The sequence below is a fragment of the Euphorbia lathyris genome, chromosome 7 (genome assembly GCF_963576675.1).
Source record: "Euphorbia lathyris chromosome 7, ddEupLath1.1, whole genome shotgun sequence".
In the NCBI taxonomy this organism is placed as follows: domain Eukaryota; kingdom Viridiplantae; phylum Streptophyta; class Magnoliopsida; order Malpighiales; family Euphorbiaceae; genus Euphorbia; species Euphorbia lathyris.
Genome location: NC_088916.1, coordinates 81727371 through 81754704, shown reverse-complemented (window position 1 = coordinate 81754704; position 27334 = coordinate 81727371). Strand labels below are relative to the sequence as shown.

General features: G+C 31.7%; 2 protein-coding genes across 3 annotated transcripts; both read left to right on the top strand.

Moving 5' to 3' along the window:
• Nucleotides 1–5811: 5811 nt before the first annotated feature.
• Nucleotides 5812–11219, top strand: LOC136235151 (catalase isozyme 2). Its single transcript, XM_066024693.1, has 8 exons — nt 5812–5967; nt 7109–7205; nt 8749–9026; nt 9152–9360; nt 9460–10027; nt 10388–10480; nt 10661–10822; nt 10965–11219. Exons 1-8 carry the CDS (start codon nt 5953–5955, stop codon nt 11022–11024), a joined length of 1482 nt encoding a protein of 493 aa, XP_065880765.1. The 5' UTR covers nt 5812–5952; the 3' UTR covers nt 11025–11219.
• A 1280-nt stretch (nt 11220–12499) lies between these two features.
• LOC136235150 (catalase isozyme 1) lies at nt 12500–27297 on the top strand. Of its 2 annotated transcripts, XM_066024691.1 has the most exons (10): nt 12500–12699; nt 12805–12868; nt 23054–23090; nt 23197–23293; nt 24940–25217; nt 25344–26120; nt 26208–26297; nt 26434–26501; nt 26584–26677; nt 27036–27297. In XM_066024691.1, exons 2-10 carry the CDS (start codon nt 12825–12827, stop codon nt 27093–27095), a joined length of 1545 nt encoding a protein of 514 aa, XP_065880763.1. In that variant the 5' UTR covers nt 12500–12699; nt 12805–12824; the 3' UTR covers nt 27096–27297. The 2 variants fall into 2 exon arrangements, with proteins under 2 accessions (XP_065880763.1, XP_065880764.1); XM_066024692.1 differs by lacking the exon at nt 12500–12699 and having other exon boundaries at nt 12801–12868.
• The last annotated feature ends 37 nt before the right edge of the window (nt 27298–27334 follow it).

Below are 27334 nucleotides of genomic sequence, written 5' to 3'. Positions count from 1 at the left end.
ACGACTTCAAAATGAAAAATTTCAAGAATTAAAGTTATTTAGTATCATATCTACTATTGAACCATATTTGTAATTTTTCAAAATCATCATTTTTAGAGTTTTGTTATCTAAACATTATCTTTCTCCCTCATAAAAAAACATCTAAATGAATTCAAACCTAAAAAGTTGAAGAAAATTAAAATTTTTTAAAATATTATTTAACTCTTGAAAATTCTCATTTCGAGATAGTTATCGACCAAATTCTGATAAAGTGAATTCAAATATAAAATTTTGCAAACCACAAAATTGTGCTTGTAAAATTTTACAAACCATATGATTGAGTTTGCAAAAGAAATACCACAAATATCGCTCTGCAAATCAGTGAAACCATATATATTATAGTTATTTGTAATTAACCATGTTAGTTATGTGAGTGAATAGTAAAAGTTAGTCTTAGCCATGCATTTTTTAGATAACTTCTTTTTTAATTAAAAGTTTTCAAATTTTGAAAGTATCTTTGATTGGACAATTAAAAAGTAATTAAAGAGAAACACACCTTTTACTTTTCAAATTTTACTGTAACAAAAGATAAGATCAGCACCTACTCATCATTAATTAGCATTAATAATAATAATAATAATAATAATAATAATAATAATGTCATTGGCAAGAAAAGACAATTGTAAAACATGTCAAATTTTCAAACAAGCAATAAATTCTTCAAGAAAATCATAACAAAGTCAATCTCTATGAATTAATAATTACTCAATATATACGTAATTATAGTAATAATCTAGAAACCAGAGGAAAATTTGGAAGAACATAAACATATAAATCACAAAAAGAAAATAAAAAAAAATTACACATTAGGACAGTTCAAAAAAATTACACCAATGGTCCCCAAATTAAAGTTTCAAAATCAACTAGAATCTTAAACTATCAAAATCATCAAATCCCTAAATTAATAAAATTATCAGTAAGTTCTCAATTGATAATTTTTGTTGAGAATAATGATTCAATTGATAATTTTTGCTTAGTTCAAGGTTTTAATTGATTATGAAGCATTAGTTTGGGAAGTCAAATGGATATTATACCGTTTAAAAAAATACTAATTCAATGAGTATTTCATTTCAAAAATTACCTCAATACTACTTTTTTATTATTATTATTTAAATATCAACTTGTATTAAAGATTGCAATTAAGGTCAATACAAGAAGACAGAAAAGCCAGAAAATATCAGAAACCAATACTTGAGGTCTGTTCAAACAGGATCCCCATTTTGTAAGTTCTTGAACTGCAACGTTCCGCAAACGTCCCTCATAAATGAAACACGAATCAGTAAAAGAATACGCCACGGCACGAATAGATCTTACAATCACATTGACATAGCTCACATCTCTATCAGAAATAATTGCATCCACAGCTCCCTTGCAATCAGATGACACAATAACTTTCTCCACCCTCTATTGCCGGCCAAAACTCAGTCCATTTAAAATAGTCAGCAATTCTACATGAAGAAAAAACCAGCAACGTCCCAACGGACACACACCACTCATCACAACCGTCCCATTTGAATCCCGCGCAATAAATTCCGCTGCACCAAAATTATTCGAAACAGCAAAAGCAGCATAACTATATATTTTAACTTGAACTTAAATAAACTTTCAATTTTGTTCTTGTTTTGATGGAAACAACTAATTAAGGTTTAATATGTTAGGAGGTCCTCAACTTGGCTCAAAAAAGTTGATTGGTTCTCGTCTGAATTTATAAAGTATCTTATAAGCTCCGTGAACTTTCTTAAACTAGGATGATTAACACTTTTAGTTAGAGGTGGTAAAAGTACACACGACCCGATTACACGATACATAATTTTAGTGTTTGTTTAGCTAAATAGGAAATGTGTCATTTTTGGATTGACAGGAAACTGACACCTAAATTTTTGGGTTTGGTTAGGGCTGATATGCTAACCCGAAAACGACACGAATATTTAAAATTATTGGTATATTCTCTCGTATTTTTACATGTCATTTTATTAATAAAGATAATAAAACTATAATTATTATTTGCAAATATGATTCGAACCTCCTAAATTATTATAAACACATTACATGACCTTTAACATGATATTAACGGACTTCTCGATGGTTAGTGTTAATAATACTAATATAAAAATGACATAAAGTATTTAAAAATATTATTATATCTTCTTATATTTTTAAAAGTTATTATTTATATATATATGCATAACAAAATTACAGGTAACACGACACGAAATCGACACTAACCCGAACAGGTTAACACGACTGTGACACGAAAGTTTTTGGGTTGAGTTTGGATTTACTCTTTTCAATACGAACCCGAAAATGACACGACGCGAATACAACTCGAACACGAAATTGACAGGTCTACATTTGTTCACGTTACAGAACATGATTGAAATGTATATTACTATAAGCAAGTTCACAGATCCAACATATCACTATAAGCAAGTCCAGAGGATCGATAGACCACTTTAAACAAATTAAGGTGGCTAATGAGTTACTTTAAACAAGTTTAGTAGGCTAACAAAACATTTTGTAAGTTGAAGGGGTCAATCAACTTTTTGGATCAGGCTCATTACGTTGAACTTGTCCAAAATGTTTGATTGTCATTCTGAACTTACATAGTGTTTTGTTAGTCACTAAAAAGCTGCTGGAGTTGATTTTTAACAATCTCTCCTCGAATTTTAACTTAAAAGCCAAACTAAAAGGTTGTTGGAGTTGATTTTTAACAATCTCTAAAAAGCATCTCCAACAACCTCTTAGTTTGGCTTTTAAGTTAAAATTCGAGGAGAGATTGTTAAAAATCAACTCCAGTAGCTTTTTAGTTACTAACAAAACACTATGTAAGTTCAGAATGACAATCAAACATTTTGGACAAGTTCAACGTAACTAATGTGTCAACCATTTTTTATTCGTTCTTTCTCTTTCTACTTTATTTTTCTTTTTTTCTTTTTTATGGTTTCTTCAATTTTATTCAATTTTAATAATAAAATAGTCAATTAGAGAGTCAGATAGCTAACATGGTTGGAGTGAGACATAAATTTAATTAACTAATATTTTATATTATTTTAGATAGTCAAATAACTAGTTAGGGTTGGAGGTGCTCTTTGAAAGTCTCTAGGTTTGATATATGAAGTTTCATTAGTATCGATGATAACTTTGTTAACTACGAAACGGGTAGTGTGCAAATCTAATTCCCCACGTAAGATTAAACCCAGATTTATACCTAGGATTAATCAGCGGCTTAAACCACTATTTGACACTTGATCTATCCAAAATTTTATTATTTGATCCCTGATCTATTATTTAGTCACATTTGACCCTTGACCTATCTCAGTTGGTGCAATTTCACCCGATTTAAATAGAGACTTAACATAATTGTTATTCTATTAGCACATGACAAAATTTTGACACTTAAATTTGAGTTTAGAGATTTGTTTTTATTTGTTTTTCTTTTTTAATCTAATTAATTAGTTTCACATAAGAGAGTTTATGTGACAAATAAATTTCAAAATGTGTGACGAGTCAATTTCATATGTCAAAATATCATTATATATGAGGTGGAGATAATAGTTTTGTCAAGTTTCCATCTAAATTGGGTGATATTTCACCAATTGGGATTGTTAAGGGGCCAAATATAACCAAATAATAAATCAAGAATCAAATGATAAAATTTTGAATAGATCAGGGTTCAATAACACCTTTAAACTTAATCAGTTGAGGCCTGTAATTATCCTTATAATTTTTCTCTATTTAAATTGTGAGAAGCATCCATCCGACAGGATAGATGAATGGATTGTCATGATAAGACTTGCAATTCATTTTTTAGGAGTTAGAAAAATATTATCGTGGCAGTTTAACTTACATTGACCGGTTATCTTTTTTATCCGCTATACACTTTTTTTTTTTAAATACAATATATTATTCTATTAGATTAAAAATTATAAATACAATATAAAAATTATGAGGAATAAAATCTCGTACCTATACAAGCTACAACGAGTGCAAGATCATAAAGGGAAGAAAAAAACTATAAAAAGCAATAAAAATCATAAAAGCTACAAACACAACAAAGATATAAAATCACATCCTTCTCGTAAGTTGAATCCCATTAAAAAAAAACCCGATATAATCCATTCTTCATCATTTAAGTTCTTCCAGACATTCGGACCTAAGTCCTTTTTGCAACCACGCAGATCTACCGATTTACGGACAAGATGAATATTTTTTCGCTCTTGCTAAGACTGAAAAAAGAATAAATGAAAGAAGTATAGCTAACAAGTGTAGATTTGATGGAAAAAGAAATTCGATATAATCAAACCAATAAAAAATTAAATTTGAAGCTAAAATCTAAATCTAAAACATAGATGGAAGGAGGAAGAAGAAAGAAGAAAAACAAGCTTCCTTCTCACTCATTTAAAAAATCCTGATTAGAAGGCTAGAACGGAGAAAAATAAGAAAAAATGTGGAATGGAGCAATAGAGCGGCAACGATGGTGGTGGCAGCAATAGCGAGTCGAGAAGAAGAATTCAACAAAGGTGGAGAGAAAGATGAGCTTTTTTAGCTTTGCATTTTAATGAGAGGTCACTCATAAAGTGGCGTATATTGATGTGACAAAATAAAAGTTATATACTAAGTACATAGTGGTAATGTTCATCTGGATCCTGAATGACCAAATCATTCATCATTAGATCTAGACTTGTTAGAATCATATAGTGAAGATTCAAAGTATCCTAAGCACTGTTCGAAACCAATGCCGCCTAGATCCCGCCTAAACGCTCGAAATCGAGAATCCGTCTCGTTTTTCTCCGATTAGTCCATCTAGGCATTTTTTAGCTCCTAGGCAATTTTTAGCGGTATGGGCTCCGTTTAGGCCGCTTTGACGCCCCCTAGGCACTGGCTAAGCAACGATAAATAAAGGTATTTTTTATTATGAATTTATTTTTTGTTTTACTATAATTCAAATTTTGAGTTGTTTTAATGATATTGTTGTTTTTCTTTTGAAATAAAAAGAAAATTTCATTAATGAAACTGAGAATACAATACAATAACAACAAAGCCTTAGTCCCGAAATGATTTAGGATCGGCTAACATGAACCATCATATAAAACCGTAAAATCAAGTCGACACGAATTCTCTCCCTCCACTCTGTCCTATCCACTTAGTCCCGAAATGATTCGGGATCGACTAACATGAACCATCATATAAAAGAGTGAAATCAAGTCGTGTCAGTGATACAAATTCTCTTCCTCCACTATGTTCTATCCACTACCATATTTTCCTCAATCCTCAATAAACTCATATCACTGTCGATCACTCTCCTTAAAGTTTGCTAGTCTTCCCCTACCCCTCACCACTACATCCCTTTGCCACTCTTCAGTCCTCCTAACCGGCGCATCAAGCGTTCTTTGTCTTACATGGACATTGTTCATTGTACTTGTGTCTAATATATTTTTTAAATTTTAAATTTAATAGCTAACCAAATTTAGGTTGAGAAAAACAAATTTCACAAATTTTATTTTGAGGAATCAATAAAGGGGGCGGCCCGGTCGCACTACGCGTCCCAGCTGAGCGAGGGTTCGGAGAGGGGTCCCATCACAAGGGTGTACTGAGGGCAAGCCTTCTCCTGCCAATTTATTTGGCAAGAGACCGCTCCTAAAACTCGAACCCGTGACCTCTTAGTCACACGACAACAACGTTTACCTTGATGAATCAATAATTTTAGAAAAATATCTAAAATTTACAGTGATGGATAAGAATAGGTATGGAATGGGACAAAAAAGAAAACATATACAGTAAGCCATGATCAAAAATTCAAAAATGGAGGCTAAACATTTCTATAAATAAACCCCAAATCTTTCCACTCCAGATCACTCGCACTTCTCAGTGCTTTTTTCCTTTCTCTCTCTATATTCCTAACTCTCTTCTCCAATGGATCCCTGCAAGGTATTTATTTATTTTTACTTATCATCATTGTGTTTTTATTTTTCTTCCTTAAAATATATCGATCCGGTCCGGAGGCGGATCAGATCGGATCAGGGACGAGAGAAGTGGTTTCAGACGACTCTTTGTAGTCGTCTGGATGCTGTGATCGCGTCCCGGATATAGAGTTCTAATTAACTATGTTATTATTATTTGTGATCACTAAGTACGAAACTAAAGTGTCGCGGATAGTTCCCTTTCGAGACACTTTTAAGATCAAATTAAGCCTCTTAAGGATCAGGTGTTTCAGCACGGATTTAAGATTCACTGGTAAATAGTGGTTTATGGGTTTTGAATTAATTTTTTAGTAATATAAAAAAAATTAAATTTTTATTCACAATTTTAATAGAATTTTTAGCGTTTTCCGTTGAGATAACCTCTCTAAACCCCTGATGAATCCGTCTCTTAGCTTGAGCACGCACTGATCGCTTGAGAACATGAACGGATTCAGAGGGTTTAGTAGGAGATTGAGTATCCACTAATCGTCGGAAAATACTAAAAAATCTATAGAAATTGTCAACAAGGCGTTAATTTTTTTTAACGTAAAAATACTAAAAGTATCAATTTAGCACTCATAAATCACAATAAACACCTCCTTTCAGTGATCCGCCACTGCCCGAGAACTCTTAGATCATATATATTACTATCTCCGTCTTTCTAGGGACTCTTGTTTATTTCATTATACATGTTATTTTATATGATCAGTACACGTTAAGTCATCTTTCTTCTTACTATAAAACATGAGTTTATGAAAATTAATTAGAATAATAGACTTATTATAGAATAAATAAGTAGTGGAATTAATAAATAAGGGGTAACAATGTCTTTTCTTTAATATCTTTAATTTCTGTATAATTTTTTAAAAAGACATGTAATCTGAAATCTTATTGGATTATCAGACAGATAAATGAAAAATTATTTATTTTGGTCATGAAAAATATTATTTAAATTATGAGTATTTTAAATAATTAAAAATGAATGTGGTGAAGCTCGCCTAGTGGTTGAAAGTTTATCTATGTCTTGGGAGGTATGGTGGTGAGCAAATTTTTAAAAAAAATAATTAAAAATGAATAAAACTGATTTTATTTTTATTATTTTGATGAAGTTCCGACCGTCGAGTGCATATGACACTCCATTCTGGACAACAAATGGTGGTGCTCCTGTCTCCAACAATAATTCTGTCTTAACTGTTGGACCCAGAGGTAATTTTTTATTTCTTTATTTACTTTTACTTTTCACCATTTTTATTTATTTTATTTATTAATTTGGTTATGAGTAGTAATTAATTATTAATTACAAGAATAATTTATTTGCTATTAAAAAAATTAAGAGGAAATGACTTAATTGTTAATCAGAATTTTCCCTTTTTTTTTTAATTAAGATAGAATTTCTGATGTATTAAAAAAATTTGAAGATTAGTGAAAATTATTATATTAATCAGAAGATTAATTTAGATAATAAGCCAAAAATATAAAATCTTTGATGGAATAAAAGCTGATACCGTACTATAAATTATAAATAGCACGTGACTTCCACACGCCAATTATACTATATACTATATATTATATTTATATAAAAATATTATACTATAGTATAGTATATCTAGAAGGTGAATTATTATAAATAGACAAATATAGTAGATCTAACTTTATCTTATATGATCTCACCAATTTGATGAATTATTGGTAAAAGAAAAAGACAAAAGCAAAAGACAACAGAAAAAAAAAAAGTAAAAGTAAAAAGAAAAAGTAAAAAACTTTATTGATGATGATGATTGATAATAGAGATGAATATTGGTTGGATTCGGTTTGATTTGGTTCAGTTTGTTTATTAATCGAATTAAATTCTCATTTAAAGTTAAAATCGAACGTATAAATTTAATAACGAACTGGATTTTATCGATTTGGTTTGGTTACTGATGGATGACCGTCCAATATTTATTATAAAAAGTAAAAAAAATTAGAGTAAATAATTATTAGTCAGTATATTTTTACGTAATACATTATTTAATTCTCATATTTTAATGATGCATTGTTTAGTTTTTAATTTTTATTTTATTCAACAGTTTAGTTCCATATAAATGGATTAAATTGTTTAATGATTCAAATATATGAAAGATTAAAATGTTGAATAAAATAAAAATTAAGAACTAAACAATATATTATATTAAATTGTATGTTAGATCAAAATATAAAGATAAATAAATTATTTATCTAAAACTTTATAAAATAAAAAATCTATACAAAATATATTAAATAACTAAGAAAAGCATAAAAATGTAGAATAAATATTATATATAATGTAAAAAAAATTATATTATATACATATTTCGGTTTTGTTTTCAGGTTTCACTATATGTGTTTGGAATAAGTGAACCGATAATCCATAACTAAACTATTTTATTTCAAAATCAAACTGAACCAAACAAAATAAACGACCAAACCAAATTACAATTTCGGTTCAGTTTTGATGATGGTCAATTTTGCTTACTCCTAATCGATAGGGTGAAAAGACGATATAATTAGATAATAATAATTATTTTTGAAAGTTACTATTTTTACAAATTAAAGTTACTTAAATGGACAATTAAGAACTCAAATTGATTAAATTAGATATTTAGAGTTGAAATTATAATGTATATATTAAAGTTTTAATTAGGAGAGGAGTTCGTCAAAAACTATATGAATAATTTTAAATCGATTAATCTAGTTGATTTTAACAAAAATATTTATTTAATTTTTACAGGACCTATACTTTTGGAGGACTACCACGCATTAGAGAAACTAGCCAATTTTACCAGAGAGAGGATACCGGAGCGTGTAGTCCACGCGCGGGGAATGAGTGCTAAGGGTTTCTTTGAGGTCACTCAAGATGTCACTCATCTTACCTGTGCCGATTTCCTCCGAGCTCCGGGTGTTCAGACTCCAGTCACCGTCCGTTTCTCCACCGTCATCCACGAGCGTGGCAGCCCCGAAACTCTTAGGGATCCACGTGGCTTTGCTACTAAGTTTTACACTAGAGAGGTGACTGCTCACGATGTTAACAATTTGAGTAATTTGATATATTTCTTTTTTATAGGTCGTTTTAACTTTATCAATTTATTTATTTTTGTATTTTTTTTAAAGTGTTTAATTTATTTTCTTATTAGGGTAACTTCGACATTGTTGGAAACAATTTCCCAGTCTTCTTCATCCGGGACGGAATTAAATTTCCAGATGTGGTTCACGCTTTCAAGCCAAACCCCAAATCTCACATCCAAGAATACTGGAGAATTTTCGATTTTTTGTCACACCATCCCGAAAGTTTAAGCACTTTCGCTTGGTTCTTCGATGATGTTGGAATTCCTCAGGATTACAGGTAAAAGTGTCAATTCGGTCATTTTTTTTTATCATCGTGATACCATGTTAAAAATTAATAGTTGTCGTGTTAGAAATTGACATGTGATTTATTTTGCAGACACATGGAAGGATTTGGAGTTCACACGTACACTCTAATCAACAAAGCTGGAAAAGTAACATACGTCAAATGGCACTGGAAACCCACGTGCGGCGTCAAATCCCTAATGGATGACGAAGCAAAAAGAATCGGGGGCGCAAATCACAGCCACGCCACCCAAGATCTCTACGACTCAATCGCCGCCGGCAACTTTCCCGAATGGAAACTCTGTATTCAGACAATGGATCCGGCCGATGAAGACAAGTTTGACTTTGACCCACTTGATATGACCAAAATCTGGCCGGAGGATATGTTTCCTCTACAAGAGATCGGACGGCTGGTATTGAATAGGAACATTGACAACTGGTTCGCAGAGAATGAAATGCTCGCGTTTGACCCGGGACTAGTTGTTCCTGGAATTTACTATTCAAACGACAAGTTGTTTCAACTTCGGTTGTTTGCTTATGCTGATACTCAACGACACCGTTTAGGTCCTAATTATAAGATGCTACCGGTTAATGCTCCTAAGTGTCCTCATCACAATAATCACTATGATGGTGCTATGAATTTCATGCATAGAGATGAAGAGGTACGCTTAAGTCGGGTCTCGAGTTCGATATTTAATTTACGTAGTGGATTTAAAATTAAGTGTGATTTTGTGTCTGGATTTTGGCACGTTGAATATACTTCGATGTAGCGCTTAGCAAAAAGTCCAAAAATCGATAACTGAACTGAAATTATTGTTTGGTTCGGTTATTTAATACTCTGGTTCGATTATTTTGGGAAAAAATCGATTTAACCGAAATCGAACGGATGTTTAGCCCTACTTCGATGTGGGTAATTTTGGAATATAATAGTTAGATGTGTGAGTAAAATTTATTTTGAACGGTGACTATCTGAATATGATTAACTTCGAACTGATTAATTATGTCGATTTATTATTTTTCAGGTGGATTACTTCCAATCGAGATATTCTCCATGTAGCCACGCTGAGAAAGTTCCCGTTCCTAGTGCTATCATCAGCGGCGGAAGGCGTGAGAAGGTTTGTTTAGTTTCTTTTCAGTCCGTAAGGTCAATTTGTTTCGAAATAAATTTTAAGTATTAATTTTTTAATTTCGGTTAAATAAGTTTAAATTGACATGTCAAACCTTTACCAGTTATATATTAACACGTGTTTTTTTTTCGTTTCGACACTCCTAATATAAATGTAAAACATTCGCAGTGTGTGATTCCAAAAGAATGCAATTTCAAACAACCCGGAGAGCGATACAGATCCTGGGCACCCGACAGGCAAGAAAGGTTCCTCTGTAGATTGGCTAACGCCTTATCTGAACCACGTATCTCCCAGGAAATCCGCGGTATATGGGTCTCTTGGTGGGCTCAGGTAATTACTTAAAATCAAAATTTCATAGAAATAACCGAAAAATTAACGTTCTTAATATAACCGACTATTTCAAATACGACAACACGATTATCACACGACAAATTAATTATATGATTATTTATTTTATTTTATTTTATTGCAGTGTGACCAAACTTTGGGTCAGAAGTTAGCATCTCGTCTGAATGTGAGGCCAAATATATAAATATGTGAAAATTATGGGGTGGAGTTTGCAGAGAAGAAGAGATTATGGTGTTAATTATGGAAATTAAGCACTAATTAATCTTTGTTTAATTGCTCTTTTGCTTTGCTTTACTTTATTGTAAAATAATAAAAAGAAAAACTTAAAACTTCTTCTTTTTTATAAGATGAAGTTATCAAATAAATTACAGTTTGTGTATGTGTGTAATATTCTTGTTTTTCGTTAATTTTCGGGTAAATAATTTATTAGTTCGTATATTTTTATCTAACACTGTTTATTTCGTATTTTAATAATACATTATAAAGTCCTTAACTTTTCTTTTATTCAACACAGGGACTAAAATATTTACAATTCAAATACTTGAGGGACTAAACTGTTGAATAGAGTAAAAGTTAAGGATTTTGTAATGTATTGTTAAAATACGAGGATTAAATTATATGTTAAGTAAAAATGTACAGATTAATAAATTGTTTACCTTTAAGTTTTCTGGTTACGGTATAAATTTAGTCTTATGATTATTGAGAGGGAACGAGTTTAGCCTCCACGTACAAAACAGTGTAATCTTGAACCTAATGTTTACTCGACTATGCAATTTCAAGTCTTATTAATGAAAAATAAGTTTTTTTTAATGTGTAATTTCATACTTTGGCCGACCTCCAACCTCTGGTGGTCACGCTATAAGACTTGAAATTGCACATTTTCTGTTGGGAAAAAAAAACTTGTCTTTCGTTTATGAGGGAAATTGCAAAGGTTAGGTTTAATGCACTGTTTTGTACGTGGAGGCTAAATCTGCTCTCCTCTAATAATTATAGGGCTAAATTTGTATTTTATCTCTTATTTTTGTATTTAATTTTGAGATAAGATATAAATTTAGTCTTATAGGTATGGAAGAAGAGCGGATTTGAGACTTAATGTAAAAATGCATTCAATGTAGGACCTAATTTTATATGGATGGAGCAATTTCAGATCTAACTAACAACACGGTAAATCAAAAACATGTTTTCTTCAACTTATTGCCACACTCTGTCGGTTGATGTAAATGTCCAACACGTGTGTTGCACATGATTATTTATCTTTAGTTTAACACAAAATCATCGATACGTGGATGTCAATTGATGGTTAAATCAGACTAAAGGAGCCAACGTGGCGCATTAGAGGCAAGAAATGACAGAAAACGGGCTTTGGTTTGCTCCGTTGTTAATTGAAACTGAAATTGTTTACCCATATAATGTTACGCCCAAAATAGAATGATTTTAAACGTTAACTCCTAATCTAATCTTTCATTTTTATAGCGTTCCTTTCTACCGTTTTATTTCACACAATATAGAATATTCAGTTAGATTCGAAATATATATATATATATATATATATATATATATATATATATATATATATATAATATTAGCTATTTTAAAAGAAAAATCAGCTAATATCTACTCGCTACAAACAATAACAAATAACTAACAGTAAACAACCCCTGTTGCTTGTGCCTCTAATGACATTTCTACTTCTCTTGTTGCTCAACAAACCTCAAGCCCCGCTCTATCGTGACACTTGTAGCATTGGCTCAATCAGTTATACTCTTTTTTTCTTTTTTAACAAGTTGGATATAGTCTGTAAGCACAACAGCTAAACCAAACAGACATTCTGATTATCATTATCCAGACGTAGTCTGCAGGTACGGATGCGCTTTTTCCTCCTTTTATATAATAATTTATTGTTAATATTACTTAATTATATCATAATTCAATTTCAATTTTATTTATTTATTGCAAGAGGCTAGGCTGATTTCTGGATTCCAAGATGTTCAAATTTAAACATTTGAAAACCATACAGAAATTTTGCAGGTTAATCTCTCTAACCCCCTTGTTATTTTCTTCAATAATGCTAATATATAATTATTAATAAATTTAAATTTAGAAAGTTTTACAATTAAAAAAATTATGGGTTCGGGAAAATTTGTATCCGATCTAATAACAAGTTAATAATATAATTTATAGAAGCAATCCGTTTGATACAACACGATTTATAAATACATCTTGCTTGATGGACAGTAACCAAACAAGTAAGTTATAATATAAACTCGAATTACTTTGCTTTAATATACCATTGTTTCTTGTACTTCTCTATAATATCTAATTGACTCTGAATTTTAAAGATGTCTCGTTATCTTTTAGAATTTATTTAAAATATCTCGTAGCTCTCTAAGTCAACGTGGTAGAATAATGATAGATTTAAATAAATTAAAATACGTATCATTTTAAGTAAGTTATGGTTAATAGACAATAATTTTTGTGGGTAAAAAGCATACATTAATTTGAAAAAATAAAAATTTTATAAAACAAAATCAATAAAAAGCCCACATATCTATAAATAATTGAGTTGGGCTTAATTGAATTGGGCCAAAAGCCCAAATGGTTTTTGCCGACATAAATCATAAAATCAAACAATATTATTAAATTCAATTAAGTTTGAGATGTAAGAATTTCATGTCATTTAAATTAAAAATCACATTTTTTTCAAAAAAAAAGAAAAAAAGAAAAATCACAAATTCAAATCTTAATATACTTAGTATTTTTTTTTCCTTCAAATATATATACTTAGTAAATTTTAATTAAGTGAAGCCACCTAAATGATATGTGATCAATTTCAAACCAATTAATAGAAAAATAGAATATTGTTTGTTTAATAAAATCAAGAAAAAAAAGGATGTAAACGGGGCGGGGCGAGAATGCATTTCCCATCCTCGTTCTCTGATTAGTCGGGGATTCTCATCCCCGTCCTCGCGAGTTAAACGGAGACAAATTTGTCCTCATCTCCGTCCCCGTGAGGATCCCTATTCTCCATTTACAGATGTTTCAAAAAAAATTCCTAATTCTCCGTTCTCCGCGGGGAATCACCGTTTATGTTTAAAAAAAATAGTAATACCTAAAACTTTTAAGAATAAGTAGCTAATAATACCAAGCATCAACAACCATTCTCAAAATTTCTAAACCACCAAAAACTAAAAATTGAAAACAACTAATCGCATAATTAAAATGTACTTAAATCATCTAATAGTCGGGGATCCCCATCAGGGATTAATGGGACGGAGACGGGGATACCTTTCCCCTCCCCACCATGGAAAAAAACCTATCCATATCCCCATTTCATGAAGATTCTTATTGGGGATTCCCCATTCCCGTCAGAGTGAGTCTCTAACGGGAATGAAGAATCCCTGCTCCATTTATATCCTTACAAAACATATTAATCCAAATATTTGTTTAATAAAATCAAGACAAAACATATAATTTAAATAAACATTAATTTTACTAATTAAAGTCTGCTTGATTTATAAATATTATAGGTTGTTTAAATTAAAAATCTTAAAAGCTTTCCTTTAGTTTCAAAAAAAATTAAAAATCTTAAGTTCGAGTTCTAAATGAATTATGATCGATCTCGAATAAATAAATCATATTTATTTAAAAAAAGTAATATTAATTTAAGTTTTTGGTGCAATTTATGGTTATTTTGTTTTTGACAAATTAATCATTACTTTGTCTTTTTCAGCATTGGATAATGAGATAGAAAATTAATCCAATGATGGAAAAAAACAGTCATCATCTAATGATGGAGAAAAAAGTAATGGTTATTTTATCAAAAACAAAATAACCATAGTTTCTATATAAGTTTTTTATAATTTTAAAATTAATTTAAGTTTCAATTAAATAACAAGGAAAAAAAACTTTTAGTTTATCTAAAAATAAAAATTTGATATTTATGTGAAATTTCCCTAAAGTGTGCTCCAATAATTACAATAATTATTAATCATTTGAAAGAAAAAAGTTACATAATAGTCACATTTTACATATGTAGACACAAAATATTTATTTTTTAAAAATCAAAATACTTCCATTAAACAAGATCACTAATCGGTACATTATAAAGAACTCCGAAAAGAGCTTTAGATAAAGACTTCAGACCTAGAATAAGACATTCTAGCTAACATATGAGCATCCTTATTCGTTGAACGTCGCACAAAGTTGAAAATAATTTCAAAGAAAGAGTTGCTTAATGATAGCCCCAAAAGAAGAATGATCTTGATTATCAATAGTTGAGCTTCAAAGACCAATTTAGCATCCATCTCCACGAACAACTTGACCCCGTGTTTACTTTTCACACCACCAAGAGCTTCTCGTACCCCTAAAGCTTCTTCTTCCTTCGACATCACTTACCCAACAACTTTAGAGAAACTTTCTACCATTGCAACGTTATGGTCCCAGACAACGCAACCGAGGCCGATAAAATTTCTTCTCGGAATAATAATAGTATATCAACATTCGCTTTTAAAAAGCCATTGGGAGGCTTAACCATAGTTAAGCTACCGTTGTAATTTCTAGCGTCATTTGGGACCAAAGAAGAGATCAAATCGACAAAATTAAGCTTAAATAAAAGTTTTTCGACAGTGTTTATGACAGACCAAGCATCCATCCACTTTTGATTCATACGATGTCGTTATCATTTTTCCACAACATCGAAGGAATCATTGTTAATAAATATATATAGTATCAAACGAATTATGAGCTAATAAATATTCTTATTAGCAAAAACTTGTAACAGAATGAAATATTGAATTTGGATAAATAAAATAATAACAAAATAAAAAAGAACAATAAAATAAATGATAAAGATTTACATGGTTCGGCAGTGTGCCGACTTTACCGACGAAGGAGACCGAAAATTATTCCACTAGAGAACTGAAAGTGGTAAAAAAAATATGGACCAAACAACATTGAAAAGGCTTTAACCCCGAGATGAAGAAGATCGAAAATTATTCCACTAGAGAACTGAAAGTGGTAAAAAAAATATGGATCAAACAACTTGAAAAGGCTTTAACTCCAATACACTCAAAGCCTCATAATTCTCTCTTAGAGAATATCTCTCAAATCAGCAATTAAGTGTTAATTGCTTGGATGCGCACAAACCTATGTTAATGCATGATATTTATAGGAAAAATGTGGAATGTAAATGGAGGAAAAAATCATGCGTGAATAAAAGAAAAAATAAAAAAGAAAATAGAATAACATATTAAACGGGACATTTGACAATTTCCACACAGTTTGACCGATAGAATTACAAATTAAGTTTACAAACCTCCACCTATATTTGAAATTTCACAAAAGTCTTCTTTCTTCACAATGCCCTTTTGGGCTAGCTTAGTTATTGCTAATACTGCAATTATTGAACTTAATTATTGGAAGAGGCTTCGTTATCATATCGGTTGGATTATGTGTAGTGGTAATTTTATTGATAGTAATATTTCCTTCAGAAATAATATCTCGAATAAAATAGTACTTTATATCAATGTGTTTCTTTCTTTTATGAAACATTTAGTTATTCGTCAAATATATAGCTTTTTGGCTATCATAGTGAACGAAAATCCTTTACAAATTTGAACTGAGTTCATCAACCAAAACTCGTAGTCGAGTAGCTTTTTTTACAGCTTCAACTACAACCATATATTCTGCTTCATTAGTGTTGCAACTGTAGGTTGTAAAGTAGCTTTCAAATTGATAGCACAACTACCAAGGGTAAACACATAACTTGTGGTGGATCTTCTTCTATCAAAATCATCTGCATAGTCTGAATCAACATAACCAGCAACCATATTCTTACTCCATGCAAATTTTAAACAAGAAATAGTAGTACCCCTTAAATTTCTCAGAATCCATTTTATAACATTCCAATGATCTTTACTAGGATTGGACATATATCGACTAACTACATGAGAAGTGCCAGGCGAGTACAAACCATCGCGTACATGATACTACCAACAACATTAGAGTAAGGTACATATGACATATATTCAATATCTTTTTCGGACTGTGGACACAAATCAACAAAAATTCTAAAATGATTAGCAAGTGAAGTACTTACAAGTTTAACATTTTTCATACTAAATCGCTCCAATACTTTTTCAACAAAACTTCTCTGAGTTAAATAAAGTGTTCATACAACTCGATCTTTATGGATATCCGTACTAAGAATCTTATTGGCAGCTCCCAAATCTCTCATATAGAATTCATTACTCAGTTATCCTTCCAATATGTTGATATCAGACATATCCTTGGTAGCAATAAGCATATCATCAGCATATAGTAACAAATAAAAATATTAGCATTTACAAGTTTTGCGAAATATACACAACTATCATATTGGCTCATAGAATAACCATATCCAATCACAAAGTGATCAAACAACTTATACCACTGTCGAGGATACTACTTTAACCCATACAGTGATTTCTGCAACAAGCAAACATGCTCTTCTTTGCCTTCGCTTTCAAAACCTTCGGGTTATTTCATATAAATTTTCTCCTCTGGTTCTCCATATAAGAAGTTAGTCTTGACATTGAGTTGTTCCAACTCAAAGTCATTTATAGCAACCAATTCAAGCAAGACACGCTATTTATAATATAATGAGAGAAAAAATCATTAAAATCAACTTCTTGTACCTGATTATAGGCCTTAGCTACAGTGGCGGAGCCAAAGCTCAAAGTCCGGAGGGCCTCCATTGCATGAAGATTTTTTTTTCTTAATAACGACTTAAGGCTTTAATTCATAGTAGTCAAATCAAAATTTCCAATTTTTTTTTATAATATAAGGGTAAATTTGATCATAATTAGAAACATTAAGGTACAAAACAACTGAGATTCAATATAAAGTACGGATAAGGTGCGAAAATATTCTAATGTTTACACCTAAGATCAATTTTACCCCTAACGTCTAAAATGGTACAATTTTACCCTTAACGTTGGCAGCCAATAGCAATTTTATCCCTAACGTTGACAAGTTTGGTCAATTGGAGAAATTATTCATCAAATTGTCTTCTCGATCATGAATTTTGTAACTTAAAAAATACAATTAAAAATAATAAAGGAGAATGAGGTTAATAATGATTAAAAATGATATTTAATATTGATATTTTTAAAGGAGAATGAGGTTTAAAGGAAAAAAATTAAAATAAGATAAAAAAATAAAGAGAGGGGGATTCAAACATAGGACCAATTGAATGTAGAGATTCCTTTAATTATCACTACAACCAACTATGCAAATTTAGTTTTATGTCATATAATCATATTCTACATTATAAGTACTAATTTTAACTATTTTGTGGCTGCTCGGGACTGAACCATTGTTCGTTAAGGGTGTTCCGGAGGTCGGAGGGTCGGGAGACCCTCCCCTATCCCCTGGCTCCGCCCCTGCTTAGCTACCAATCATGCCTTCTATCTAGCATCCTCAATGCCTAAAATGCCATAGTTCTGTTTGAAAACTCATTTACAACCCACAATCTTCTTGTTCCTTGGCGGTTTCACCAATTCCCACGTTTTGTTTTTGTGAAGATATTCCACCTCCTCTTACATGACTAATAACCATTTTCAAGAATCATTACTAAAAATGGCTTCAGAATATGTTGAAGGATCGAAAACTCCTTCTATCTATTACGCAACAACACATGTAAAAGTGACATGATCTTCTAACCTTAGATGGTGTTTTCTTTCTTTTTCTGGCCTGCTTATAGCAACTGAATGCTCCTCTTCATCAGTTGTAGATTCTTCTAGTTAGGTAGACTCTATCAATTGGTCACTCAATGGAGAGAATGAAAGCCCCACCTTAACTTGAATCTACACCTACTTATTAAAATTATGTATCTTAGTGTCAAATGAAACCGAGGACTCATCTGGAGGGTAACTAGCACCGGTGGTTATAAAAGTTAGACAATGTTTTCAAAAGGTAACAAAGTTTAATTTGTCTCAATAAAATCACTTAAATTTGTTTTTATCTCAATAAAGTCATTTTGAACGTTTTTTTCACCAAAATTGTTCACGTGACATCTAATTACATGTTTCAACGCCATGTGGCATAATAATAAAACATTAACCACAAATTAACTCAAGTAAATAAGGATTATCAATAAAAATTTTAATCACAAATTAACCAACGTGGCATATCGATTATCAATTAAAATGTGTAGTTACATTTTTTTAATATGTTAGGTAGCGTTGTGAGCAATTTCGGCGAAAAGATGATTGAAAAACATCTAAAATGACTTTACTGGGACAAAAACAAACTTAATTAATTTTATTGATGCAAATTAAACTTTTGTGACATTTTAGAGACATTGTTTAAACTTTTATGACCACGATACTAATGACTCCTCATTTGGATGAAGCATGGAAGATTCATCGAATCTAACATTTCTATTGATTACAGATTTTGGTTACTAATGACCAATAAAACATTTTCTTAAACATTGTGATTCAATATAAAATACGATTAATCGATTTGAAAAGAGTGATGTTCACCTTAGGGATGGTAACGGGTAGAGTATTCACGGGTAAGGTCAACCTCAAACTCTTACCTGTTTATTTTCCAGTTACCCGTACCCGTTCCATTACCCTAACGTATATACTTTTTGTATCCCATACCCGTCCCATTTAATTCACAGGTACACTGACTCGTTAATAATCAATACATAACAAAAAATATTACAAATTTAACAAAAATCATCCATCTAAAAATTGAACAAAATGAACCTTAATTAATAAGAACAAAATAACTTAATGGTACCACTCAATGATTGAAGAACAAAAAGTTAGAGTTTGAATCTCGCATCTTACATCTAAAAACAATAATATTTTTAATATATAAAAGTTTTATGACGGGTAATGAGTACCCTAGGAGTACTCCCATACCAATTACGAGTAATGATTTTGATCACATACCCGTCTCATACTCTTTTATATATGGTACGGGTAGTACCGGGTACCTGCGGGTATAGTACCCATTGTCATCCATAGTTCATCTGGACCACGAATGACCAAATGAATTTGTTCATTCACCTTAGATCTATGCTTATTAGAATATTACGGTGGAGATTCAAAACATATTAAGATTTAGATTTAACAAACCTATAAGAATATTCACATGGATCTTAATGACCAAGTGAATTTGGTCATTCATCGTTAGATTCAGGCTTATTAAATCTAAGCTGCAAGATACTTTGAATCTCCACCTTAGAGTTCTAGTAAGCCTAGATTTAATAGTGAATGACCAAATACTGCATGGTTATTAAGATCCATATGGTCCAAACTGAATAAACCTATATCTAACGGAGAATTAAGATCCACATGAATCCTACTCATTCGAAAATATTGTTTATTTTTTATAATGATTTTTTTTTTTCATGAAAAAATATTGTTTTTTTAAGACAATATTTTTTATGAATCATAAAAAAGAATTGATAAATATGAACAGAATTATCAAATGCTCCCAAAACTAAAATATCAAACAAAAAAATCTGAAAGGGCACACGTCTCGAAACTCTATCCACCTACGTGGCATAAGATGAGTGGTCCATGTCATCAGGCGGTTTTATTAAAACTCAAAACCTGGATAAGGAGCCACAAGACGATGACGTTCTCAATTATTTTATTAATAATTTAATTTTATTGATTTTCTCACCACTAATTAATCCTGATATCACGAGTGGGTCCCTTTCTCTTTTTTTACCATCTCGCATAAAATATCGTTTGCTTCTCAATTTATCGCCGATTTTTATTTATTTTTTTCAATTTAATAAATATTATATTAATTATCATCCATCTTTTAAAAATATATAGTTGGAACATTGGGTTGAGTGGTTAAGAATCATAAATCACTTAAATTAGATTTTAAGTTCGAGTTTTAGCGTATTTAAAAAGTTTTAATTGGATACCATACATCTAACGAGCTTCGAATCAAGAAACCGGTAAAAATACCCCTAATTTTTTGAGTCAAGAGCAATTTTATCCTTAACGTCTAAAATGATGCAATTTTACCACTAACGTTGGAAGTCAAGAGCAATTTTACTCATAACATTAATAAATTGGGTCAATTTCAAACACTATTATAAAATACGGATATTTTTGTCCCTTATTCAGCACCAATTGCATAACAGTTTGTTCTGTAAAAAGGATTTAATGCTTTTTTTATAATTTAATAATATAATTTGAGATTAATATTTATAAATTTGGTGAATTTTTTGAATTTATTTTGTCTAATTCGTACAAAAAGACAGTATATTTTTTTTATTTTTTTTCACATCCCAACGTATGTTTATGATTTGTTACTGATAAAATGACACACGTATGAAGTGTAGATGACAAGATTCATGACCGAGAAGACAGTTTGATGAATTATTTCTCAAATTGACCCAATTTATTAACGTTAGGGGTAAAATTGCTCTTGGCTTCCAGCGTTAGAGATAAAATTGCACCATTTTAGACATTGGGGTAAAATTGCTCCTGATCCAAAATATTAGAGGTATTTTTACACCTTAACCCAATTATAAATATAAACAATATTTAATTGGGGATGGCCTTTCTATATTTGCTTAATTTTATAATGATTGAGATGATTAATTACAGATCACATGGAATCAAACTTATATTATATAAAACAATTCAGTTTCTTACAAAAAAATATAAAAACTGGCAGTAATTATGGTCAATTTTAATAAAATATAGAGCCTTATAATTTTTTAATAACTTTAAATCTTGTATTTTATATGAGTATTTAGTTTTTTTTTTTAATGTAACAGTCTGCATCATGCTTGATTAAACTACATATTAACATTAAAAAGACCTATATTTTCAGGTTAATTTCAAATACATAAGTTGGCGAAATTTTCATTTTTCATTTTCGATAACGATTTTAAAATGAAAATTTTCAAGAATTAAAGTTGTTTAGTATCATATTTATTATGGAATCACATTTTTTATTTTTTCAAAATCATCATTTTTTGAGTTTTCTCTCTCTAAACATTAACTTTCTCTCTCATAAAAAATATCTAAATGACCTCAAACCTAAAAAATTTAAGAATTAAAATTTCTTAAAATATAATTTAATTTTTGAAAATTTTCATTTTGAAATCTTGCCCAAATTTGAAAAAATAAAAATTTTACCAACCACATATTCTGATTTGCAAAAAAATAAAATTGTAAAACCACATAGTTTTTATTTAAAATTAACCCTATTTTCAATAGAATATGTATTCAGTTAAAGATTCTACTAAAAATTGATATTTATGAGTGATATTAAATTGATATTTTTTTTAGTGTTTTACATAAAAAAAAACTAAAGCTCTATTTTTATGAAAAGTTGAGCATTTTTTAATGATAGGTGAGTGCTCAAACTCTCTATTTCCCTGGATTGCCTTTTGATTAAATTTTAAGAGTGTAAAGATGAAAAAACAGTTTTTTTTACATAGGGAGATTGTGAGTCCGAAACATAATAATATTTATTTATTGTTGTTGTTGTTTTTTTTGAACTAATTCGGTTTGTTCGATTTCAAACCGATCCGAATATTTCGGTTTTACATACTATTCGATCTGGTATTGGTGTCAATTATTTTAGTAATTTTGGTATTCAGTTTGGTTTCGAACCGATGCACTATGTGTCCGTTTGTGTTACTGTTGTTTGCTGTTTATTATTGCGATTTGCTGTTGGAAAATGCTGTTTTTTAATAAATGCATGGATTCTCTGCTTTTATAAAAAAACAACCAAACATCTAAAACTCTCTGTTTCAAAGTGAAAAGGTAAACCGAAACCCAAAATACAGCAATCAAACACCTTCTATATTTCATGCGACTTGGAATGAAACACGAAATATTATTCCGAAATCACTCATATCCGCTGTCGGACAAGGCTAAATTTATATCTTATCCTTGCTAATTCTAGTATATTTAGAGCAGTAATTATAATTAAAAGGAGATATAAAAATATCGTGATAAAGGCAAAAAAATCCGTCAAACATGGTGAGACCTTGAGGTAACCAATCCTAAATTTATCCAGTGATAATTAAATCCAGTCTGACCCGTCTTTCTTCTGTGGATAACCATAATCATCACAACCACGATTATTATTTTTTTTATAAATACCCAAAACTAAAGTTTCCAGCATTTATTGGTTTTTCCGCAATTCCATTAATTAGGGTTTTCCTTTCTTCTCCAGAAGTTCAATTTTCTTTTCACCTATGGATCCTTACAAGGTATTTCTTATCCCTCTTTTTGAATTTGATTTGGTTTTCTTATGTGTTTAATTGACTTTTTTTTTTTATTGAATTTAATCTTGTTCTTTTGATGTTTGTGATTCAGAATCGTCCCTCAAGTGGCTTTGATGCCCCGTTTTGGACTACTAATTATGGTGCTCCTGTATGGAACAACAACTCTTCCATGACTGTTGGACCTAGAGGTATGTATTGATTTTGATTTTACTTAATTGTTGACGAACTGTAGCTTTGTTGATATCCTTTAGATGTGATTTTCATGTTTATGATGGTTAGAGCTTTAACTAGATATGTTTTTGAGTGATATATATTTACTTTGCTTGCTCAATCATAAGCATGAAGGTTGTTGTTGTGTCTTGTTTCATGTCCTTCCCCTTTGTTTTCGATGGGGAATTTTGTTTGTGTTTGTGTATTGTGATTGATGATATTTCGTGGAATGCCAATTTTTTTCACCTTATTTGTTGTAGTATTGTGTTGTATATACAATTTTGTCAATGTTGGTCAATTGATGTTCTGTTAGGCGTTTTATCTTGAATTAGTGCTCGTTTCGTCCTTTGTGTAGCTTCTTTTCGTTGTTTTACAAACATTAAACATTTAGGGTGTTGGGATTGAGAAACAGCTGTTCATAGATATTTTGGAAGGAAAATTAGCTATAATTTTGTCAATGTTGGTCAATCGATGTTCTGTTACGCATTTTATCTTGAATTAGTGCTAGTTTCGTCCTTTTTGCTACAAACATTAAGTATTTAGGGTGTTGGGATTGAGAAACGGCTGTCTGTAGCTATTTTGGAAGGAAAATTAGCTATAATTTTGTCAATGTTGGTCAATTGATGTTCTGTTATGCTTTTTATCTTGAATTACTGCTGGTTTCGTTCTTTCTGTAGCTTCTTTTCATTGTTTTACAAACATTAAACATATAGAGTGGTGGGATTGAGAAATGCTGTTCGGAGCTATTTTGTAAGGAAAATTAGCTAACATCTAAACAGGGCATTAGTTTCATTTTGTGTCGTGTCCTAATATAATGTTGCGATACATTAACCTTGGTAAATGTATGGCAAAAAGCATCATTAGTCCCCTGAACTTTCATTTTTTGGTTCATTAAGCTTTTGATCTTTTATTTGGATACATTAAGCCCTGATCATTTATTTTTGGTCTCATTAAGCCTTGATTACCCCAAAAAATCAATTTTGAACTGTTAACTCAGTTAACGTAGTGTTGTTCATTGCACCTGCATTCGAAATGAATGCAATTTGTAATTCTTCACGGTTTGAAATCAGTTTTGGATGTATAATGTAGGTATAGGAAAACTGTAAAACCCTTAATTCAAACTGTAATTTTTTTTTTTTATAATTTCAAATATAGATGAAATTAATAACATCTTTTTAATAGAATTAGATGTTTACAACTTACTAATTTGGTAAGCAAGGGCTTAATAATAAATGATTAGGGGCTTAATGTATCCAAATAAATGATCAAGGGCTTGATGAACCAAAAAAATGAAAGATCAGGGGCCTAATGATGCTTTTTGCCTAAATGTATTTATGAACTTATGTATGCGAATTGGTCTTTGACAGTTAACTGAACTTAACTTCATGATCAATGTTATCGTTGGGGAATTCTATTGTATCATTTGATAATTTTGAAACGGAAAATGGCTATTTTCGTTTTTCTTTTTCACCTTGTCCTTTGTTCGGTTCTTATGCTAGAAAAAGATCTTGATGGTCATTGTTTGGGAATTTAAGTCAGTTCTTTGGTGAAGACCGAACAGAAAGCACGTGGAGATTTTGGACTAAATTGACTTTTTTTCTTTCTCTCTTCCTACTTTGGACAGGTCCAATCCTGCTCGAGGACTATCATTTGATTGAGAAACTTGCCAACTTTGATAGGGAGAGGATTCCGGAACGAGTTGTCCATGCTAGGGGAGCTAGTGCAAAAGGTTTCTTTGAGGTCACTCATGATCTCTCTCACCTTACATGTGCTGATTTCCTTCGAGGCCCTGGAGTTCAGACACCTGTCATTGTGCGTTTCTCAACTGTGGTTCACGAGCGTGGAAGCCCAGAAACCCTGAGGGATCCTCGAGGTTTTGCAGTGAAGTTTTACACCAGAGAGGTGAGGATTTTTATTTCCACTTTATGTGTCTGTAATGTTGACGCAAACTGCACGAAGTTTTCTGCATTAACATTTCAAAATCCGTATGATCTTATATTTTTGTTTCTCTATTTCTTCTTAACTCAGGGTAATTTTGATCTCGTGGGAAACAATTTCCCCGTCTTTTTCATCCGTGATGGAATGAAATTCCCGGATTTGGTACATGCTTTTAAGCCAAATCCTAAGTCCCACATTCAGGAGACATGGAGGATCTTCGACTTTTTGTCTCACATTCCTGAAAGCTTGCACATGCTCACCTTCCTCTTCGATGATTTGGGCATTCCGCAAGATTACAGGCACATGGATGGCTCAGGTGTCAACACTTATACTCTGATCAACAAGGTGGGAAAAGTCCACTTCGTGAAATTTCACTGGAAACCTACCTGTGGCGTGAAATGTTTGTTGGACGATGAGGCAGTTAAGGTCGGAGGATCCAACCATAGCCATGCCACTAAGGATCTATATGACTCTATCGCTGCTGGCAACTATCCGGAATGGAAACTTTTCGTCCAGATCATGGATTCTGATCACGAAGACAAATTTGACTTCGATCCACTCGACGTGACCAAGACCTGGCCTGAGGATATTCTGCCTCTGCAACCAGTCGGACGCATGGTCTTGAATAAGAACATCGATAACTTCTTTGCGGAGAACGAACAGCTTGCATTCTGCCCTGGTATAGTGGTTCCTGGTGTTTCGTATTCACAGGATAAGTTACTCCAAACTAGGATCTTTTCCTATTCTGATACTCAGAGGCACCGTCTCGGACCGAACTATCTTCAGCTCCCTGTTAATGCTCCCAAGTGTGCTCATCACAACAATCACCACGACGGTTTCATGAATTTCATGCACAGAGATGAGGAGGTATTGATTTTCTTTTCCCCTGGTACGCACTTCTGCCTTCACATTTTCGTGTATGTTCTAATCTGGTGCTTTTGTGATTTTTTTCAGGTCAATTACTTCCCGTCGAGGTTTGATGCTGTTCGCCATTCTGAACCACATCCCATTCCTTCTGCAGTCTGCAGTGGAAAGCGCGAGAAGGTTGGTTTTCTAGTCTTGTTGGTGAATTTTACCTGGCATAATAGACAGTCCCTTTTGTGTGTCCATTTGTATTTGGATGCGTCCCGATATATGGGACAGAATCACATATATCTGATATACTTTGCTATTATTTCAGTGTATCATTCCGAAGGAGAACAATTTCAAGCAACCTGGAGAGAGATTCCGGTCATTTGAACCTGACAGGTAAACCCTCAGCTCCCAATGTTGTTGATCTTCAAATGAAAGTTAGATTGTATCAATTATAATACTTCGTATATTTTTCCAGGCAAGAGCGATTCATCTGCCGAATTGTTGATGGCTTATCCGATCCTCGTGTCACCCATGAGCTTCGAACTATCTGGATCTCCTATTTCACTCAGGTTTGATATACTTTCAGTTCAATGCATTTCTAACATAAGGTTTGTCAATGGGGCAGAGATTCTCCGTACCTGCAGGGATCCACTGAGATGGGGACAGTGAATCCCCAATAAAGTCCCCCCTCCTGTGGCAGGGATCGGGAATTTTTTTATCCCGTGAAGATCTTTTCCCCGATTCATCTACGGAGACAGGAGTTCACCGCAGAGGGGAATTTTTTTCCGCGATTCATGAACGGGAACAGGGAATTCCCTGAAACATTTGTGGACAGGAGACGGGGGACGACTCCCCGTCCCGCACCGTTTACAACCCTAGTAACAAAGCAATGTTCTGATTTAATCATGTTCTGTTCTGTTTGTGCAGTGTGATAGATCTTTGGGGCAGAAGATAGCATCTCGGCTCAACATTAGGCCAAGCATTTAAAGATCCGTATTTCAAGCCATAATCTCTTTCAGAAATCAATTCTCATCTCGTTGTTTTGGCTTTGTTGTAATGCTAAACAGACTCTTTATATCCATCTTTATCTAATAAGTATCGAGTCGTGTGGCGTCGTCATCTTCTGTTTCGAACTTATGATATTGTATCTAATATAATCGGTATACGAAACGGGTTTTTGAGTTTTCTATATTAGCTGATCAATCTTGTATTTGTCACTGTTTTCA

Excerpts from the sequence above, each read along its gene's own strand:
- LOC136235151 (XM_066024693.1), top strand. Across the intron at positions 10,028-10,387 it reads TCATGCATAGAGATGAAGAG|GTGGATTACTTCCAATCGAG; the intron begins GTACGCTTAAGT and ends ATTATTTTTCAG. Across the intron at positions 10,481-10,660 it reads GCGGCGGAAGGCGTGAGAAG|TGTGTGATTCCAAAAGAATG; the intron begins GTTTGTTTAGTT and ends AAACATTCGCAG.
- LOC136235150 (XM_066024691.1), top strand. The coding sequence starts at position 12,825 with ATGTTCAAATTTAAACATTTGAAAACCATACAGAAATTTTGCAG. Across the intron at positions 26,298-26,433 it reads GCAGTGGAAAGCGCGAGAAG|TGTATCATTCCGAAGGAGAA; the intron begins GTTGGTTTTCTA and ends CTATTATTTCAG. Across the intron at positions 26,502-26,583 it reads CGGTCATTTGAACCTGACAG|GCAAGAGCGATTCATCTGCC; the intron begins GTAAACCCTCAG and ends ATATTTTTCCAG.